A 23,735-nucleotide genomic window follows, 5' to 3' on the forward strand; every position below is an offset into this window, starting at 1 on the left:
TAAAACTAGGTGGATATAGTAAAATTTCTTAAAATTTTCTGTTTATTCTCAGTGATAAATTAAGTAGTCATAACAAGCCTTATTTCAGACAGAACACAATTGAAAATAATAATCTAACAATATATACATATTTAATCTTTTAGAGTTTGTTAACTTCCCATAAGGTAAGTTGTAGTAATGGGCCAAAAATCAAAAGTAAAAATGTTTGTATATTTTGAACATTTTGGCAGGCCTCAGAAATGGATATATGTGTGTATGTATGTGTGAATACATTTTACGTTGACGTTTTCGGGAGTACCGCTCAACCGATTTGAATGATTCAAAAAACATTCAATTCATAATGATGGGATTAGTCCTGATTAGTTTTTGGAAAAGATCTCCATATGAAACAAAGTGTGCAGAAAATGGAAACTAGGTTTAGCCAACCGGGCATCCGATTAGAATGACTAAAAAAACATTCAATTCGTATTGATGCGGAGAAGTCGTGATTAGCTTTTGGCAAATGCAGGTTCAGCCATGTTAAAGATACGGAATGTGCAAAAAATAGCAGTTTTTGAAAGAACTAAGCATCAGATTTGAATGATTCAAAAAACTTTCTGCTTGTGTTGACGAAACAATTGCTTCTGGGATTTTTTTGGAAAACAATTCGGATTTTAATTTAATTCTGGCTAAAGTTCTAAAGCTCACTCATATAATTTGAATAAATAATTTTAATTTTGCATGGCAGTTTATATAATTTTTATAAATATTAGACAATGTTACAGTATTTATAATAACCTATTTAAAAACTTTTAATATTCTTCGAATATTTCGTTACAGTTGGGAAGTTTCAGCAATTTGCCTGGAGGCACGATGCCACCACAAGTTTAATATTTAACAAGTATAATACTTGAAAATAGTTGCATATTTGGTTGTACAAGAAAATAAACAAAGTAATAGAAAATCATGATAAAACTTTAAAAATACTCGCTATGAACACTTATCGCTTTACATATAAATATATATTCCGTTTTATACAAAACTGAAATTAATATAATATATTTTATTATATTTTATCCAGAATGTTATTAAACATAATGCCTCTAACATAATATGCTTTTATATTTTACTCGTGTTTATATCAAACAAAGTTAAAATATAACAATATTTTTTGTTGAAAAAAATATAAAAATAGCAGTCGAGAACAAACACTTTTCCTAGTCCTGGAAAATTAAACTATATTTGTATGTATTTTTAAGTTTAATTTATGTATGTATGAAGTTTACTTTATTTTAATATTCCTTGTTAATTTTAAGAAATTTTATGATCTATTTTATAGAGCATTATATTTTTTTTTTGTTATAATTTGCAGATGCAGTTATTCAGCTTAAAAGCTTATTATAATTGTTTAATTTTTTATTCATATATAAATTACAATCTGCCTACTAATACTAAATTATGTTAGATAAGTGATATATAACGAGTAAATAACTATTATAGATGAATCTGAAAAAAATATACCTAAGAAATTCTATTTTGTATTGGTTGAATAATGAAGCTATTGTTTCGTAAAATTCGCTTTTAAAATTAAAAATAAAGCATTGACCCAGTTTGTCTATTGTTTAGTGACTAGATGACAATTTTTGAAAAACACATATTTACAATGATGAGTAAATTCCTTTAAAATTAAAAATAAAGCATTGACCCAGTTTGACTACTGTCTAGTGACCAGATGACAAATTTTTGAAAAACACATATTTACAATGATTAACAATTATTGAGTTAACTGGGATTTTAAATGAACATAGTCAGATAGTTGTTTATTTGTTTTGATATAATTGGTTTGGTTTCCACAATAACAAAGTCAAATTGCAAAATACATGCAAAATTTGAATACTGTTAAATAAAATATTTATAACCAAGATATTAAACTGTAAGATGAAAAATGTATGCAAACGATGTTAAATTCAAATTCAGCTGCTTCACAACTTTGTTTACAACTCCCAAAAGTGGCTTATAATTAAGAAATTGAAAATCCCAATTAAATTTCTAGTGCAAATTCTATTTTTGTGAAGGACTCGCGTGTCGCTATTTAAGTAACTCGTTTATTTATTAAAGATTTTCGTTTATTTAATTAAACGGCGCGACCGCGCTTCACGTAATTGATTGCCATTAACTCGTAATTATGCAACGAACCAAGAGCCTACTCACTTCCATTACACTGATCGTAAATTTGATTCGTGCGATAAAAACGAAATGATACTTTAATTTGGATGAAGTTCTTAATAATAAAATTAACTAGTGGTGCATGGTATTCTGACTTAAGACAAATTGCTGAAACTTTCCGTATCGTAATTAAAATTTCGAAGGAATAAGAATAGAAATACAACAAAAATTGATCAATAAATAGATATTGAAAAAAACTTGAGCTTTTATTATTCGTTCCTTAGAGAAAATGTAAAAACTTATTAAATTAGAGGACGTATATATATATATATATATATATATATATATATATATATATATAAACAAAATCTAAAGCCCGATGCACACGACGCCAGTATTGCTTGTAACAGGATTTCTGTCGTAACAGGATTTCTGTCGAGCAAGAATTTTGCGCCAAATTTTCACTTGTTTTATGATTAATAGTCATTTCGTGCATTTTCAAATAGATTATTATAAATATATACTGTGAATTTCACAATTTATATTTTATAGGTCTAAAATACACCAATGCTTATAAGTGTACAAACAGAGAATTGTATGAATTGTAAACAAAAACATGTACCGCATCTGATTAGGATTAAGTGAAATAATAATAATGAAAAGGTAATAAAATGCTTAAGTTTAAAGGGCACAACTAATGTTTCCTATCAAAAATTTTGAAAAAAAAATTGAAACAGAATTTTTTTTCCATATCAATTATTTTGTTAAAACAAGCAGCAAGTTCTTTGAATCATGCAAATCGCACTGCCGTTTTTCGCACATTTAGCTCAGTATCTCTGAAACGGCTGGACCTGCCTTTGAAAAACTAACCACCACTTCTCCCCGTCTTTACGAATTGAATGTTTTTTGAATCATTCAAGTCGGATGCTCCATTTTCTCAAAAACTCGATTTCTATTTTCTGCACACTTTGCTCCGTATCTCCGAAACGTCTAGACTGCCTTTGCCAAAAACTAATCAGCACATTTCCCTGCCCATGAGAATCAATTGTTTTTGAACCATTCAGATCGGTTGATCCCTTCTCTAAAAAACAACTATTTTGTACTTTTTGCTCCGAATATTTAAAATAGTTGGACCTGCCTTAGCCAAAAACCAATAAGCATGTCTCAAATGAAATAAAATATAAATATGCCAATTGATATTATGTGTATGAAATAAAGAAATCAAAATATATTAATTCATTTTGTATTGAATATTTCCAAAAGCAATTGAAATAAAATTTTCATGAAATAGTTTCTTGATCTCGGTTATAAATTAGAACTCTAATACAATGTAAAAATGCATAAATTATTATTAGCTTGTGTTATCTTCGATCTTGTTATTGTAATTTAACGAATTTTGTTTGATATTCCTACTTCATACAAATACTTGTCTAACAAAACAGAGCCTACAAAATTGGTTTACCAAACTAGTATGTATGTTAATTTGAACTGAATACAAAAGTACATGTATTACATAAAACTATATTGTTTCTACAAATATGTATTCTGTAGCAAACTCCCCCAAACTATTCAGAAATTCCACCTCACGTGCCTACATCCACCTCTGTTTATGAATTTCATATGAATTCGGAATGTTTATTATAAGTTTGCTTCCGTGGCGCCCCTTGCTGCTTGCTGTTTGCTGCTTGCTGCGCCTCCCGCCGAACCGACTCTGAGCCCAAAGCGCGGCACATCGCGTGCCTTTGCTACATATTTGTTTTTGAAGCCGCATTAACGCAGCCTGTGAATTTCTAATAGCAAGGTATGAATGTTTAAACGGATTCACAATTTTTTGGGAAAGTTTCGTCGTGCGTGAGTTATTTAATGGGCCTTACGCGTGAGGCATAACTTATTAAACATGGTGTATGTCAAACTGTGGAAACAGTCACGAAATTTACTATTGTAGGGACCTGGATGCAGTTATAAGGATACAAAAGTAATTTATTTCCTGCTTTATTATATTAGGTTTTTGATTTACTTCCGATTCAGAATGATCGCTAAAAGTTCGTGGATAAATACCACAGGTTCGCAAATTAAAAAAAGTTGTATGTATTGGATCTGCGGCATATGTTTTCCAAAGTAGATTTTACCGCTCAATACAAATCTAAAATCGTAATTGGGGGACTAGTGTCAAAAAATTGAAAACTAGTGGTGCATGGCATCGTGCCTTAAGGAAAATTCCTGGAACTTCCCGTACCGTGAATAAACATTCGAGGAATGAAAATAATAATTATTTTATTTCACAACTTATATGTGTATGTTTATAAGAAATTTTTTTTTTTGATAATTTAGAATTTTTTTCAAAATTTAGAAATTTTTGTAAAGGTTTGAAATTTTTTTATATTTAAAAAAACGTTTTTTTTATTTTTTGAGTCAGGAAATGTTTGAATATTTTCGCTTTTATTGAAAATTTAGAATTATTCACAAATTTTTGTAGGAAATCGATTTTCTTTTTTAATTTTTCAAATCTAGTTTTTTTTACATAATAAAAAATTTCGAAAATTTGAATTTTTCAAAATTACGATATATTCTGCAAAAGCACTTTTGCACACCGTTTGCTCAAGCAAGCTGTTTTTTGAATTAATTTAATCGGATGATCCGTACTCACAAAAATTGCATAACCTTTTTACACCCTTTGCGCTCCATACCTCCGAAACTCAAAATTTTCTTCTGCAAAAACGCAAAATCTCGATATTTTTTGAAAATTTTCAAAATTACGAAATATTCTGCAAAAGCATTTTTTGCACACTGTCTACTCAAGTAAACTGTTTTTTTTAATTATTTTAATTGTAACATCCGTACTCTCAAAAATTGCATAACCTTTAAACACTCTTTGCGCTTCCAACTTCCAAAACTGCAAAATTTTCTTTTGGAAAAACGCCTAGCGATCGGGTACGAACCGAATGATTTTTTGATCATACAAAATAGTGATTCCATACTGTCGAAAATGTCGTAGACATTTGTTTGAGCCACATAAGTGAATTTTAAAATTCAAAATCTTGGTACGGAACCCAAAAAAAAATTACACAAAATGTGTATACGATATTAAAATCTCGATATAATATCTGGTAATTTGATGTGCATATGTGTAATGATCATTTTTGATTGCCATTTAATTTTTTTTATTGTATCTCCGTAACCGCTAAACCTGCCTTTCCAGGTTATATAAATAAAATGTTTTTTGAAATACTCAAATCACACGCTTCGTTCTCTCAAAAACTGACTTACCATTTTTTTACTGAAAATAGCCAGTGAGTTTCTCTGAATATAGTCAGATTGTTGTTTCTTTAATATGTGTTATTTGTTGTGACATAAGTCAATTTGGACCTTTGTGCCCCGCTCCACTCTACAGTAATATAAAACGTGTTTGAACAAAAGCAGAAATGTAATCAGTCTTTTGCCAAATCCGCCGTTTCTTATCTTACAGTTTCATTCCGAACTTTGTCCTAATGCAAAATCATAACGGAGTCCGAGAGGAGGTTGTAAAAAAGCTATAAATTAAACTCTTTTTGCAGGCAAAATTTTTAATATAATACGATATTAAATTAAGGTTTGTGATCTTACGAACGCTCCAAAAATAATGTAACGTCATCAGAAAAATAAGTACTTACAAAATTAAAAGAAATATTAATGAGCGCAAGTTAGGGTATTAAGTTAAAATGTTTTTGTATTTTCATTATTAATATGTAGGAAAGATGTAAAAATTATTGTTATTAATAATTAATATTTGCATAAAATCTAGCAATAATTGTTGCCCTCTGAAATTGTTTATCTCATGATTTTAATAATTAAAGAAACATACAATTGTAGAATAAAGCTTGCAAAAATAGCTTATTTTGAAATTAAATTAAATGCTTATTTAAAATTAGCAAAGGTCACTAAAAGGTGTAATGTATAAAAATATCACTGTAATGAGTGAATAAGTATGTTAACATGCAGGAGATAAATTATAACATCATGTAAATATAATATATATTATTTCAATTAAATAAGCTAATTATTGGTCTAATCTACATTAATAATATTAATATTTATTTAGGAAAAGAATTACCATATAGGCAATGTACAATATTATAAATTATTATGGTAAAATGCCATCTTACAGACTTTTTATAGGTGCGCTTAAAATCATGTTCTGGAAAACTATTTTTAGCAACTTTATATGTATATATAACCATATAATATATATTAGATAGAATACTATACAAATCATAATAAATGTTCAATCATAATTATTTCGAGTATTAATGGTATGAAAAATTCATTTTCCGCTATTCATTACTAAGAAATATTTCCACTGAACTAATGGCCGACAATATAAATTAAAAATTTTCAATTGGTTTCTGAATGCTTGAGTATGATTAAAAGATTTTTAATATTTACTTTTTGCTGCTTATTAATTTTTCGTAACTTTATTGAAGAAAATAGAAAATTATTTAGCATACTACCGAAGATTATAGTATACTTTGGTAGGTTTTTCTAGGATCCAATTTTTAAAATTTATTGAACAATAAAACTATGGTGATATTGTAGAAATAACTGGCAAAAATCACAATTGTTTTTGAAAACATTTGAACTGTCATCTGCTAGAAATGTCAATTCACTTCAATTCACAATTTAGCTGTTACTGCCAAAAAGCAGCTGAGATGTGCCATAAATTAAAATAATATATAGTTGGCAGATGAATTATATAATTCAGTTTAATAAATGAAGCAATAATTCCAAAATTGTATATAAATTATTTTTTTAAACTTATGCATGTCGCATTTTGGTTTAGAATTTTATTTCATGTGCTAAAAATTCATTTGTTTGGCATTGGATATCAAATATTCAACAAGTTGATCATAGATTGAAGAGTGCTCATATGAAATGAATTTTACAAATTAATTCACCTAAGATTTGAACATAAACAATAATGTTTATTAAATTATTAGTAAGAAAAATGTACTTTAAATATTATAATTGCTGAAAAGCAACTGATACGATATGTATGAGATTATGAAAATTATAGACTAAATTATCGAAGCAATTATGTTGTGTAGTAAAATCAAGTGTGATATTGTTTTTTTACCACAGATGCAATATTAATTTATTCTGAATTTCTTATACTGCTTATGCTAAGACCATACATGAATCACAAAGGTAGAACATCAAATAGAATGTTAAAAAGTATAGGATAGGATATTGAAAAATTTGGAACTTATGAATTGTATACGTGGGTACAGTACAACGTCTGTCGGGTCATATAGTATATATATATATATATATATATATATAATATTATACATTTATAATATTGGTATTGATGTCACTACTACATTTAATTACAATATACGATACTCCAAATATCACAATCTAGCATACATACGCATATTACATATTACATTACCCGCCCTTCGAGGGTGAAATTCACCATAAATTACTCCCCGAATAAAAAAACTTGTGGAAGTATAATGACATGAAATTATTGCCCTTGTATGTAAATATTCACTTAGGTGCTTCGATATCAACAAGTCATTGTCTAAATTAGGTACAATTATTCATGTGTTTGCGTGTCGAGGAGTTTCAGATCATAATCATTTTCTCTATTAGCTAACGCTCAAAATGTTACGGGTTATTTATGATCGAAAACACACGCAGCCGATTTGATGTTGAATGAATATTAGAGAAAACAGTTTATTTGATAAAGAAATATATTCTGGAATAGCAATTATTACTTAGGAATCATATGAAGTGATGGGATGATAATTCAACTACTTGGTTTTTCTAAGAAGCTAACCTAATGGTTGCTTTACCAATATTCCATATCGTAGGGCGGAGCACAAAGATCCAATTTGACTTTAAGTAGTTATTTAAATCAAATGAACTATATCCATAGACCTTATACTATATGGAGTGCTAGTCGAGTACAAAATAAGTGCTACTCAAACATAGAATGGACTGTGACGTCACTTGCTGAACGACCGTTGCCGACAATCGTGGAACTATCCCGATTGATTAAATGTCATATGTCATATGTTTGGTTTCAATATTGTAATTGAAATTATGATGACTGATAATTTGGTAAAAAATGAGGAATATTGTTCGATTTAAGGCGTTGTATAGTTAGACTTCTTTTGCCTACTTCTTTCAAATATTGTTAAAAAAATAGCAAACTCTTCTTGTTTTTGAGAAATTGGTAGTGGTCTATTTTACCATCGGACCTTAGAAACCACGCTCTGCCCAATATCTTATTTATGAAGAAAGATATTTTTTATAGTGCCAATATAAAATAAATAGTGGCAAGAAAAAGTGGGAGCAACATTTTGTTGTTTTAGGCGCAAAAACAGGGCGCCATTTAAATAACATTGGAAGTATTTGAAGTATTTTAAACAATTTTAATAGGTACCACCAAATGAACGAAATTGCGTGTCCCTTAGCACCGGACACTATGTCGTGCCTTAGCGCCGGAAGCAAACATATTGACATTTCTTGTGAGAATTGACGTAATTTATTCTAATTATTTAATTTTGTTCTGTATGCGTGCTAACGGTCATTACATACTCCCCATTTTTCGTATTTTCTAGTCAAAAGAATGAAAATCTTATGATGAATGCTCCAGCTGAGAGCATCGGTGTGGCCCAGCAAAAAGATGGATAATTAGTGAGAATAAGACTTATTATTTGTCAAACAAATAATATTCATCCACAGATGCCTGCAGGAATTTACAATTGCAGCTTTATACAAAATTAAACTTCGTATTGCATCCCAAGAACATGATTCTAACTTTCGTTACACTAACATTATTGAGTTGAAGCAAAACATAGTCCACGTTCCTGTTAAATGAACTATTTAGAGAAATAACAATATTTCTCAACTCGTGCAATGTTAAAGCAACTTGGTCGGAGGAAACTAGATGTTTTCGATACAGCAATATCATTTGTTTCGAAAGTGCAAGATATTCGATGGAAGTATTCGAAACTCATTGCAATTCATGTCGTTATTGCATCTTTAAGAATTTTCTCGCTCCGGATTATAAAATGATAGAACAAAGTTGCGATAAATCGAGTTTTCGATTTGTAGACAAATCGAGATACACACAAGATATATATATATATATATATATATATATATATATATATATATATATATAAACTTACTCCTATTACAATGTTTGAAACTTAGGTTTCCGCATTCTAGTTATATTCAAACATTCTTATTTATTGATGAGATTCAACTTTTTATATAAATATTTTAATTTTAGAAGAACTTTAGATTTGAATTTTAGAAATTATAATAATATTATTAATTACTGTTTTACAATAATTATTTTTGTAATTAGTACATTTATTATAATATTTTCCGCTACAATTTCTCACTAGGATCTTTGATAGCGTACTTGCATATAACAATTTTGAATAATGTTTATTAGTAATATGGTAACACTCGTGATGCACACATTTATTAGTGCCGACCATTATACACATGTATATAATGATAAATTATAAATTGTATATTTATAATGCCATTAAACAATGTATAATATTTAAAAACAATAATGTAATTAAAGTCATACTACAAATATGACATGATCGGTTTGTCATTGTAATTGGCATTTAGAAATAAACCTTTATTAGAGAAATGACGTAATTGCCGATTAATAACTTCTATAATATTCGCTACACAGTGGATTATGTTAAACAACGCCTAAACAAATATTGTTTTTGCAACTTCACTCATCATGTAATAATTGTGTTTGAAGAACTTCATGTAATTAAAATTAACATACATTCATTGACTGCTTGTATTTTTGTACTTTTTCGTTGGCGATATAATCTCATTCTTTGAACAGCTGTAATATCTGTTTTGCCTAAAAAATATTTTTCATTTTAATAACTTCAAAGATTAGTAGAAACTACGAATAAAATAGAATTTATTTCCATAAATTTGTGTTTCATACACGGCGCAAATATTGCATTTGTTTTATTATTTTCATTATAATTATTTTACGAGGCACAGGGTGAAATATTCTTCTGATTCAGGCATTTTTCAATAAATCAAGATTTGTACTACGATGTAACTTTAAAATGTTTATTTATCTATGCCGATTTCCTTGTTGATATCGGTACGCATACAACGATGTTGCTGACACGCATACAACGACAGATCTCTATTCACATACGCGATGACTAATCCTAATCGACCCGTATAGAAATGATATCATCGGGAGCGAATGACGAATCATTGGCACTCGACTCTTATCTTATCTGCCGTAACGCACTTACGTTGCATTTATACGGATTTACACAATAGTCGCGCCTAAGAAAATTTTAGTTCAAAAAATTTAGTCAATAAATGCTTTTGTATAAAAAAAGACTATTCACAAATCAGTTTTAAAATGATGGTTTTTGTTTAAACTATTGCTATATTTTAGTTGCTATATTCTAGTTTCTAGAACATCGTTCAAAATCATATATTTTGAAATGAGTGAATCGACGCGTAAATAGAATCATATCTAACCAAGAATGATATTTAACCTAAATTCACTAATAAATACCTTCTAAATATATTCTTACTCTAGTATCTATGCGTCTAAATTCCTACCCAAACATTTCCTTTGAAATGTGCGTGGTTTTACGCAGCAACTACATCTAAGCATCGTAGCGGGGTGGAAATACGTGGTACAAATGCGAATCCGAAGAAACAACGAACAGAATCAGAATTAATGACGAGGAATTTACATGAGATGTGTGCTTCCCACCACTTCTGATTATTCTAATTGTAATGAATAGGAAAACAAAGCCACTTAGCTACAAACAACATGTTTGCCTTGGAAAATAAACACTGCCAGTGTAAAATGTAGCTGAGGTAAACTGTATTATGTAACAGCGAGGTATCATTTTTTCTAGAATAGCAACGATGCATAAATATATATTAGAAGTATTATTATTATATGAAAAATTAAATTAAATTTGATTTTTAAAATCTCACATGATTGAACTTTCGAATGTGCCCAGTACAAATTTACTGAAGTAGACTTTATCCTAAACTGTAAGAGTCACTGATGCTTCCTGATTTAATGGGTAGTACTGCCCTAGGGCAGATCCGTGAGTATAGGTAGACTTTGATATGGCAAAACTTTATTATTTGATTTTGAATAATTAGGAATAAATTTATAAAACTAATTACATTAAAACAATTAAAACATTAATGCAAATTCGAGTTGATTTCATATTCAAAACGAATTTTTAACTTCCCGTAGGGTAAGTAATAGTAATCGTCCAAAAATCGAAATTTTTTGCATATCTTTATGTCTCAGAGATTCCTGAACATTTTGGCATACCTTGAAAAAAGTTATTGTACGTGTGTGTGTGTGTGACTTTTGTGTGTATACAATATTTTATCGACGATTTCGTGCGCACCGATCAACCGATTTGAATATTTCAAAACACGTTTGATTTCTATTGATAGGAAGACGTGCTGATTAGTTTTTGGCAAAGTCAGGTCCAGCCGTTTCGGATATATGGAGTTAAATGTGCAAAAAATGGTAGTTTTTAAGAAAAGAAAGCATCTAATTTGAATAATACAAAAAACATTTTGCTTATATTGGCAGTGAGAAAAAACGATTAGTTTTTGGGAAGAATTTTAAAATTTTATTTGTGTTTTATTTTCAAAACAATTTTTTTTTAAATGTAATGCAAAAACTGTGTTCATAATTATTTCTCTTTGTTTTTGGAAATTAAATTACTGTTCAATTTGCAATTTGTCCTACGGGAAGTTAAAAATAACATAAAAAAGTCAATTTTTTTCAAAATATTAAAATTCTCAAAAATCTAACTTTTTCTAAGTTTTCTTTTTTTATTTAGTTTTCGGTACGGGAAGTTTCACTAGTTTTGTTTTAAATCATAAATTTATGGCGTCTGCGCATATACTATATTCATACAAAATTTCTTATGATTTATTGCAATTACTAATAGTGTAGACAACATATTCTGCAATTACATTAATACTTGTATCGATTCGATATTTGCAGTTTATTGCACATGCAATATAAATTGATTCTTCTCGAGCGATTTCATTTTATAGAGACGAACGAAATTGACTGTTGAAAACGACATGTAAACACTTGCCAGAACAATATAGAAATTGCTTTATTGCTCTTCGAGTATAAAATAACGATCACATATAAACTACGATAAAGCAATTCTGAAATTATTAAATTTATGAATATTATTTATAGTTACATATCAGAAATTGAACAATTCTATGCTGAAAATGGAAGGAGATTATGGATCAGAAAATAATAAGTAGTAACATTTATAGTTATCAATTATTGCATATATATATATATATATATATATATATATATATATATATATATATATATATATATAAGGTTAATTCATTATAGTATAAATGTTTTTTTTACTCTGTTTTTCAATAATTTGTCAGCTCTTCCTTTTTACCCCATTAACGGGATAAATTCGGACGACCAGGTCGCAAACAGGTTATTTTCACATTTCACTCAACAATATCCACATTTTTCATATAAATTTCTAGTTGTCTACTAAAAACCGTTGTAAATTATATCATAAAATACAAATAAAATTCACAATATATATTTTTATCATATAATTACTATAATCGTTACCATTTCCTCATGCGCACTCGAGTTATGAGTTTGCCTAATAGTTCATATTCGTGTACAAAAAAGATTTACATGCAATAAAGCGATTTTAATATAGGTAATCGTTCTTTTATCTTCAATTTAATCAGAAAGCTAAAATTACACCGATATTAAAATTAACTGGCAACTTTCCTTAAATTATTTATCGCACAAAGTCGTTGCATGCCATTTGACTTCATCGGGGACAGGAAAACATTATTCAATATGATGTACTGCCATGATTATTATGTGAAATTTGATAGACGTTCCTAATTTAAAATTATATGTCATGATAAGTTGAAAAGATTTAAAAGCTTAGAATTAAATTTTTCGATGTTTTGAACTTGATTAAGTACTCCTATATTGAGAACGAAAAAATTCAAAATGAGTATCGTCTGGGTTATAATATTCCGAATCATTCAGAGTATTTTACATGCTTTTAGTCTTTGAACTCCTTTCCACATTTTTTTTAAATTTATTTTCGATATTTATATTTTTTGTGCATAGAAGATAAAATATTTTTTTTATCTATTTTATCTCACTTTAATTGAGAGCTCTAGTACAATTTTCCGTGATGCAGAATATATTTTCCATGCTGTAACATACATAAAAAAATTTTTGGTTCGACTTTTATAATTTTATTCATGAAGTATTTTCATGCCATTGCACCTTAAAAAGGCTAAATTTGGACTCGAACTAAAGTTCCAGCCTTCTAATAATAATAAATGTATGTGTGTGTGTGTATGTGTGTATGTGCTGTTACAGATTTTCGTCGACGATTTTGGGAACACGGATAAACCGATTTGAATAATTCAAAGAACATTCGATACGTATTGATAAGGAGACACGTGTTGATTAGTTTTTTGCAAAGGCAGGTCTAGCTGTTTCGAAGATACGAACCAGAAAGCGCCAAAATGGTAACTCAGTTTTTAAGAGAACGGAGTGTCCGATTTTAATAATTCAAAAAACATTTGACTTCTATTGACGAGATAAAAAACTAGTTAAATTTTTGGGAAGGCAGGTCTAGGCGTTTATGGACTTTCACTATTTTTTTTTTTTATTTTTTTTTAACTCGTTTTATTTAGCAATCAGAAATACATAAAGATTCCTATGAGCTAAAATGACAATGTAAGAGCGATGCCTAAGAAGAGCTCCAATGAGATCTTCTCAGTTTAACAATTACTATAATAATATTATATTAGAGCTAATCTAAGACTAAGTCTAAAGGCCATTGTCGTTTCAATCTCCTTGTACCATAAGGTTTAGTAATTTCAACTATAGAGGGGTTCGAATGTGAGTCCAGTTTGCGTTTGTATTTTTCCTTGAATTCTTGGAAAGTTGAGGTCGCTGTGAATGGTTTCATTTGTTACGTACCATGGAGAATTAAGAATTGTAGGTAAAATTTTTGACTGAGTTCTCTGCATTATAGCTATATTAGATTTGTAAGCACATCCCCAGAGCTCAATTCCGTGGGTCCAGATTGGTTTGATAATTGATTTATATAGCAGCAACTTTCACTAAAAATAAGTTAAAAAAAACGCCTTTTGGCGGTCATAAATGATCATTATCATATGCACATCTAATTATCAGATATTTCATGTAGATTTTCATAATGTGTACACATTTTGTGTAAATTTTATTGGTTCCATACCAAGATTTTCAATGATGGAGTTTATTTGTATTGTTCAAACAAATATTCTCGACATTTTCGGCAGTATGGAATAACCGATTTGTATAATTTATAAAACATTCGATTTGTGTCAAAATTAATTGTTAAATGTGTGGGTACAGAACATCATCTGTCGAGTCAATTTTAGTAAAAAAAAATTATCTTTACATAGTATCAAACGATTTGGGTCCTGATTTGGCTCACCTTCATTAAAAGCCTTCAGGGTTAGAAGTTAAAAATACATATAAAAAATTACAAATTTACAGAAATATATTCATAAGCATGTAAAATAGCATAAATCTAATATCATCATTATTAATTATATTTTTGTAAATTTGTAATTTTCATATCTATTTTTAAGTTGTAACTCTGAAATCTTTTAATGTAGCACTGAATATGGGTCTAATTAGGACCCCAAACATTTGATACTATAATAGAGACATTTTTGAAAGACAATGCCAATGTTTTGCATAACATCTTAATTTTTCTTAGTAATCATATCTCTAGAAATTATTGTTTTAATGTAATCACTTTTTTCTCCCAAATCATATTGAGAATGCCTCATCCAGCATATATTCCAGAAACTTATGTATAGAGAATTTGAATATAAAATATATAGTATAAATCTATTTATAGATTTGAGCCTAATATGCTAATTGTCGATCTTCCCACCAATGAATAGATGTATCACAATTATTATACCAAATATTTCACTGTACTGCTTTCCCACAATCTTGTCTTCTAAAATATCAGAGTTTTATTCTATTACCCATCGCGTGTCTTCCAGGCAGAAGATATAACGTCGCTCTCACAATCTTGAGTTGTGAACGTTTCTATGATAGTTCTGGTGAATTTATAGCATCATTAAAAGAGCCAATGATACCCGACACGAACAAAAGCATTTGCTCGGGATAAATGCTTCATGTTTGATAAGCAAATGGTGTGAATTGATATGGTAATGGAAAACCATACTGAGGTGGAAATAAAATTTTAGTACGTACGCAACATACAATGTTTGGTCATAGGACGTGTTTATGGAGGCAGAAAGGTATAGTTGATGAACAGGATTTCAATTGCTAATTGTATTACTTGGTAAATTCATTTTAGTACGAATCTTCAAAATCGTTTTTGTTTTTAGTATTTATTTAATACAGTATGTCAAATAAATATATGAAATATTTTCCAAAAATACAAACAACCAATACAATATTGGTACAATTTGTAAAAATACAGCAAATTGAGACAACACTACTACAAATTGCTAATATTGATTTCAATATATTAATATATGGAAATGATCTACTCATATGTATATGGATATATTATATATAAAACATTTATTGGCAACGGCATGCCAGGTTAGATATCGCCGATTTTTGCGTCATTAATAATGCTCAAAATAATATTTATCGATTTCTGTATTCTATGGCGAGAGCAGATACCAACAGGATTTTGTTGACGGGCCAAATGATAAAATATCAGCTTAGGAATAGGGTTGACAAAAGCATCTTTGCCAAATATGTGTATTGTCAATTATAATGCAACTGGAGGGCTTTAACTAGGTATATGGTTGACAAGAATATTGTTGCTCGAGCCTTACTTACATACTGCTTGTAAGATTTTTAGCAAATAGGAAACTATATATAATGATTAATAATGGGTAGTATTGCCCTAAGTAGGTCCGCAAGCTGAGTTCAACTTCAATTCAAGGAAGAATAGCGTGAGAGGTTTCCTATTGCCATTTCACACCGCAGTGTCTGAAATGGGCTATTTTCAATTGGAAACATATTTTTGATATGTATTCTCAAGTGATTTTCTTTTTAATTTATTTGAACAGCGATCAGAACTTATAGGTTCTATGAGCTGTTGTGATTAATATCTTACAAACTACATTTGTTTTATTATAGATGGCAACCCAAATAGTTGTCTCTCATCTCAATGCACTGAATTTTTTATTATTACAATTACTGTAATAGTGATGCATTTAAATGGTGCAGCAATGCCGTATTAGGGCTGTTTTCACTTGCAAACATATTGCTATCTATATTTCCAAATAAAAATCATTGTCACTGCTGCCTGACAACAGGTCGAAGTGGGTATCGAACCAGGGACCTCTGAAACAAGTCCCGTCGCTCTTAACCGCTTACCTACAGGCGAGCCCTCAAGTGAAAATACACAAATATGATGTCAGGTTTCCCAGGCATAGTTCTAACTCACGAGTTAGTCCACACTAGTTTGTGAGCTTAACCATTACATCATGAAAAACTCATTTATATATTCGTAATAATTATAAATAATATTATAAACCACTATATATAACGGTCAGAATACAAACTACGCAGAATGTAGTGTATGATACATATAATACAATGTATGTGCAATAACCTTACAAGCATTGATATAATTCCTGTCTGGATCACTAAATACGCAACAACAACATGTACTAGTGTGTTGCACTATGCAATGACATTGAACAAGTCGTAAGATATTGTTATCTAGAAATTCAAAGTCACCCTGAAGCAAGCACATAAAAGGCTTGCAATGACGCATTCGCCAACTCAGTCATACTTTATTTTTTAGTCAATCATGAAGTAGTCGTAATTCTGTTTTTAGCCAGATCAGTATAACCTCACTAGAACTTTAGTTTTCAGTCAATCATGGATCAGTCGAAACTCAGTAGTCAGTCAGATCACTATAAGCTCAGTTGTCATTTAGTTTCATAAAGTTCTGATCAGTTTGTAAGTTGTTAAAGTTATATGTAAATTGTACAAGAAATCATAAAATAAATAAATAAATACATCAAACATTTAGGTCAGTTTATACTATTAATACTCCACAGATTGGTAACAGCTTTGCTTAGCAGCAGTAGGAACCTACATATTGTTGACACCATCGCTGGATGGGATTCAGAATATTAGTTGTCAATATATATATATATATATATATATATATATATATATATATATATTAACTAAATTGTATTATATCTTGTGTTATATATTTACTAAATAACTTATATCACATTCAAATTCGTATACCTATGTATTTTGTCTTCTACCCATCCCTCAAACCTGCAAACGTGTCTGCGAATAATTTAACTGTTTCGTATCACAATATTGTATTTATAACACTATTTCGGTACAGTATATATTTGATTAATTTTAGGAGTTTATAGTAGGATAATCCTTTATAAAATATAGAAACACTAGATACACGAATGCAAATGATTGCAATTTATTGCAATAATTGCACAGGAATTTATTGTGTTTAAGCTTATATTTTCGATTATAAAATAAAGCTTTAATAGGAATTATCTAAATTGAATGATAATATGAGGGTTATAAATTAATCTGGTTTATATTTATTCTAAATCACGACAACAAATTGTTTGGAAGTTTGGTTTATTATAGATTAATTGAATTAATGAAAATAAAATTGGTTTTAGATGAAATATTTATTCAAGGTCTTTATTTTTTATAGTTATTGGTTATTTATATAGTTATATAAAGTGTTTTAAAATTAGTTTGTTGACTATATGTTTAGGGTTAAAAATAAATTGCCATAATGTTTTTTTGATAAGTATTTTAAAAAACAAATATCATTTCAGCATATAAAAATATAAAGCTATTTTAATATGAAATATTAGAAAAATTATAAATAATCGACAGAAAAAGTTTGGACATCAATTGAATTTTCAGTAACAAATACTAAAATTGATAAATTTCATACAAAACTATAAATTATTCGCTATTGAATAATACCCCATTAATAAAAATTCCACAATTTTTTTTTAACTAATTTAGCTAAAAGTAATTAAGTAATTTTAAGTTTTCAAAACATCTAAATGGTGAGTTTAATATTTAATTTAAACGATGCGAATTTAATATTTGTTAGTGTTTCCCAACCTTTTGTATTGTAGTGTAATGTTTGCCAAACTTTTTTTGGACTTGCGCACACTTAATATTTCTGAAAAAAAAATTTTACCTCCTATAAAAATTGCTACCTCTGAACATGTTTATAATTCCGTAAGAAACTTAAATGGTAAGTTTATTATTGATCAGTGTTTACCAACCCTCTGTATCGTAGTGTTTCCCAAACTTTTTCAGACAAGCGCCCAATTTAACCTTTCGAAAAAAGACTATTGCTCCGGTGTATAAATTGCTTGAATTAAAATTTGTTGAAGAAACAGGAGGCTCTTTTTAAATATTTAAAATTTTATAAATTATTATATATATATATGTATATATATATATATATATATATGAATAAATAAATTCTAAGTACTCACCAACTACTGATAAATACATTGAATGTCCAATTGGAGGAGTAGTTGACACTTGACATTCATAAATTCCAGAATCACGCTTTTGAGGAAATCTCACCTAAAATTAAAAATCAATTTGTTATAACAAGATCATCTTTATCACACGTTAGAAAAAAAAATATATGTATATAAATAAATATGCCAATACACTATTTTTCTGCCATGTTTTTTTAAATAAATAATCAAACAACATATTTCCAATCAGATTTTTGGAAAAACGCGCCTAGCTTGTTTTAGGTTGCAAAGAAAAAATGGAGATAAATTTTATAAAATTTTCAAGATATGCAATTTTATAAAATTCTTAAGATCTGCACCTAATTAAAATATTTTTAATATTTATTAGTATATTACAGTTATACAGTTACTTTTTATGAGTAAAGTTCTATATATACTTACTTGTAACGTCCAGTCCTCCGTCTGCGGATTGTGAACTGTTTGGAACCGCTGGTCAGATGTGTAGGTCATGCGACCCACAGTTAGCAAATGGATGTCACGATGCCGAACCCAGGATACCTAAAATAAAAAATATGGATTAAAACAAACTCAATTATTACCTATTATAAACTTTCAAAACAACCAGGAATTTGTTTAGTTCCATCCTGAACATCAGCAAATTTTTGGCAGTACTTAACGAATGTGTAATTCGAATGTCATTTCATTGATAATATACATTTTCAAAACTACCAGGATTTTTTTTAATTTCCATCACAAAATCAGCAAATTTTTGGTCATTCCTAACAAATGTGTAATTCGAATGCCAATCCATTGACAATATAAATTTTCAAAACTACCAGGTATATTTTTTATTTCCATCATGAAATCAGCAAATTTTTGGTCATACTTAATAAATGTGAAATTCTAATGCCAATCCATTAATAATATAAATTTTCTAAACTACCAGGTATTTTTTTTATTTCTATCATGAAATCAGCAAATTTGTGCTCATACTTAACAAATGTGTAATTCATTATTACTAGGTATTTAGAGTAAAAAAACGTGAATCATAAAAATAAAATTATGAATGAAATAAGCGTAAGATTAACGTTTTTCTATTATTAAATCAATTATTTTTAATCAATTAATTGGTTTCATTTTTTTTATTTAGCCATGTATGATATCACTTTTTATAAATTTTTCATAAATTTTAGATATTTAATATCCCATTATATATTATAAAGTAATATATAATAGGAAATGGTATCATTTATTATAAATAGTAAGTTTCAAATTATTTATCACATTTGTCTTATAGCATCATCCTCCAAGCAAATTTCCAATCAAAAAAGTTTATAATCAAGTAATAGCTATATATGAGACAAAGTCGACGTGCGTCATTTAAAGCAATTAATTCGTACAATAGTAAAGTTTTAGAAATTCATTATCCAAACAATTACAATACCTATTTCGTTTAACTCATTTTGTAGTATGAACTGCCGAAACTATAAACGTAAACTAATTTGTACAGTTTAAAGTTGTAAATTTCAACATTGTACGCTCTAGATTCCTAAGTAACGTTATTTGAACACAATAAATATTTCGGTTTTTGTATTTTCAGAATAACGTTTGCGTTCATTTGAAATGCTATGGAAATAGAATTAAATTAATTAGTGGTTTTATTGCACGAAAAGTTTGTCCGAAACTGGAAATAAATGCATGAATGACATACATTTTGAATAATAGATGACTGTAATGAAATGATACAATTTTAAAATTATTTTAATATTGTTACGTTCATGTATTGATTTTTTAAATCAGATAAACTTGTATAATATTTCTACACATATCGGAAAATTGCACTTTTCTGTACTTTCTGTACAAGGTTAAGTTATAGCAATGAGCCGGAAAAAATGAAATTTTTGAAGATCTTGACGTTTCAGAGGTTTCTGAACATTTTGGCACACCTCAGATAAAATGAATGTGTGTGTGTCCGCATTTTCTCGACCACGTTTTCGGGCGCACGGATTAATCGATTTGAATGATTCAAAAATTCATTATCAAATCGATTCCCATTGATAGGGATATGTCCTGATTAGTTTTTGGCAAAGACAGGTCTAGCCGTTACCGATATACGGAGCAAAGAATGCAGAAAATAGAAATCAAGTCTTTGAGAGAACCGAGTTTCCAATTTGAATGATCAAAAAAACAATTTTTAATGGGAAAAGAGTTGATTAGTTTTTGCAAAAGGCAAGTCCAGCAATTTCGAAGATACAGTGCAAATGTACAAAAAATGGCAGTTTTTGATAGAACTAAGCATCCGATTTGAATTATTCAAAATACTCTCTGCTTGTTTCGACAAAATTATTGCTTTTGAAAAAAAAAATGTGACAATTTTTATTTGTATATCGAAAATAATTCAGATTTTGATTTTAATTCTGGCTAATGTTCTAAAGCTCACTTACTTTAGATAAATAATTTTGACTTTGCAATTCAGTTTATATAATTCTTATAAATATTAGACAATGTAACAGTATTTATAACAATGTATTTGAGAAACATTTAATATTTCTCGAACATTTCGTTACACTGCGGGAAGTTCTAGCAATCTGCCTTAAGGCACGATGCCATACACCACTAGTTGAATTTTACGATCGAAATCTTTTATTTTGTTTTCTTATAATTCGTAAAAAAATACATATAGCCCTAAATTTTCATCTTCTTACACAAACACATTTTTAGTAATCATATAAATTTTCATCTCGATTTCATTCAATAAATGTTTTTCAACGAATTTCGATCAAGATTTTATTAAACTTATGCAAAAGCTAAAATTTAACATTAGTTGTCCACTCATTAGTAATTCAAAAACACATGTTACCCTAAATTTTCGCCGTCCTACTTCAAACCTGTATTTCCTAATAGTCATTGTAGATATTGAATAAATTTTCATCCCGATTTCAGTCAGTGAATGCTCTCGATTGAATTTCAATTCAGATTTTTTTGAGTCTATGGAAAGGCTTAAATTTTACTTGAAAATAGAAAAACAATTTACTTATATCATGAGTAGTCCAAAACTAACATTTGTTTTAAATTTTGGGATTAATTTTCTTTGTTTTTGTTGTTTCTAATGCGTTATTGAAAAATACATACAACTCAAAATTTTTACCATCTTTACCACATTTTCTTAATAGTCATAGATTCATAGAACCCATTTTAGTAGCTCGATAACTAACCAATTATTTTTATGAACAAACGAACAAAAATAAAACTATTTTCTATTTGTATAGTGGTGTGTGTGTTGTGCCAGGAGAGAAGAACCTGTTCCAGCAAAGGTCAGATAGTATTGTTTATTAGCTATTCCCTTCGTTAATAATTAATAAAGATTTATCAGTACTTTAGAGTTTAGGCATAGGCATGACTGTACGTAGGTACAGTTATGTTCTCACACCTGTAATCATAATAAAGCATTTTTAAATAAAAAAGTAAATACATTTTTGTTCATTTTTGTAGTTTCCACAGGTAATTACAGGGTGTTCATAGAAGTCGTGTTAAGAAGTTGGAGTAACCCTTTCGTAATGGGGATGCAATGCTAAAAAATAAATTAATACCCTAGAAGAAGGGCTTTCAACCTTTAACTCGTCACAATACCAATGATGGTAAAAATAATAATAATGCAGTGTTAAACTTCACGTCAAACCAAGAAAATGAAAAGCGTTGTGTGGTATAAGCGTTGCCATTTTATACGCTCGCCTTGCAGTATTTCGATTACAATATGATATTAAACTTAATCACGTGCGAAACATTGCCTCAATATGCAACCATTGCATAACAATTATATCAGTAACATGATTCTTGTCTGGCAAAGTTCCTCGGCAATGGATTCCGTTAAATTCAAGTGAGCCGCCGTCAATGGAAAGCCTAAAGCTGATCAAGCGCGGCAATTTCAATTGTGCGGACGCATCGGCCCGTCGAACGCAAACATCTCAACATCCACGAGTAGAACACAATACAATAGATCGAGTGCACATATCACAGAATGTTGGTAACAAAACTAGCTTATACTGTATAAAAAAGGTTTCCAAACTTTATGGACGATTGATTTGTACATAAGTATATCCAAAAACTATGTTCGACGCGTGATACATCCACGAACTTTGGACGTTATGTCAGTTATAATCACTCTAATGTATTAATTATAATCTATACTAAGTCTTTGTACAGAGTTAGTTAAAAAGAACGCCAAAGTTGTATGTATTAGATAGGCAACTAAGTAAATGCGGTTATCAGCTTAGATGGTTTTAAATGAATTTTTAGATTTGCTGGCGTCCAAATATAAAATACCACGTGTTATTGGATAGTAGAAAGTCTAAATGTCCATCAGTAGTAAAGAGCTTTTCGATCGATTACGTAGTTTTCATTTGGTGATCATCGAAAGATAGAAAATAAATGGAATTTTTTTGTCTTCCTGCTTTTTTATTTTTGCAAAGGTACATAATGGCATCTTAAGATCGCAAGAAATATGAGCAGTTTATAGTAACATACAACAAATTACATACATTTTGAAAATTTTTCACCCTAAGATGAAAAATGCTCTGGTCGTCCAGTTGAAGTTGATTATAAAGAAATTGTCTACTTGTGCTCTTACAACCCGATGGAAATATCAATTCTAATGTCTACATTATACAACTAGTGAAACTAAACAACGCAGTCGAAGAAATTAGTGCTATATTGACAAATTAGTGGAGGTTTAATTCATTATTGACATCACATATCTTTGGCTACTAGGCAAAAATTATTGGAGGTTGATTGGGATCAGGACTATATGCCATATCCAGCATATAGTCCTGACCTTGCATCTCCTTAAATGGTAAACAATTCAATAATTATTGTGTCAACTGTCAAATTGTACCTAATTTAGTTTTTTTGGTAATAAAAACCAGAAGTTTTGTGGAAGTTGAATAAAAATTTTCTGTAAT

General features: G+C 29.0%; 1 protein-coding gene across 1 annotated transcript in view; it reads right to left on the minus strand.

The window, feature by feature from the left end:
• Positions 1-23,735, minus strand: part of LOC113385395 (zwei Ig domain protein zig-8-like) — an 861,302-nt gene that overhangs the window by 305,584 nt on the left and 531,983 nt on the right. Inside the window, exons 3-4 of the mRNA XM_026623244.1 lie at positions 19,219-19,335; positions 18,787-18,880 (exon numbers count right to left, since the gene is read on the minus strand). Of these exons, the coding sequence (XP_026479029.1) occupies positions 18,787-18,880; positions 19,219-19,335 (211 nt within the window). The remainder of the gene's footprint in view (positions 1-18,786; positions 18,881-19,218; positions 19,336-23,735) is intronic.

This window comes from Ctenocephalides felis, unplaced genomic scaffold, assembly GCF_003426905.1.
Source record: "Ctenocephalides felis isolate EL2017-DRISC unplaced genomic scaffold, ASM342690v1 CF-g0.4_SCAFFOLD_00845, whole genome shotgun sequence".
Classification (NCBI taxonomy): Eukaryota; Metazoa; Arthropoda; class Insecta; order Siphonaptera; family Pulicidae; genus Ctenocephalides; species Ctenocephalides felis.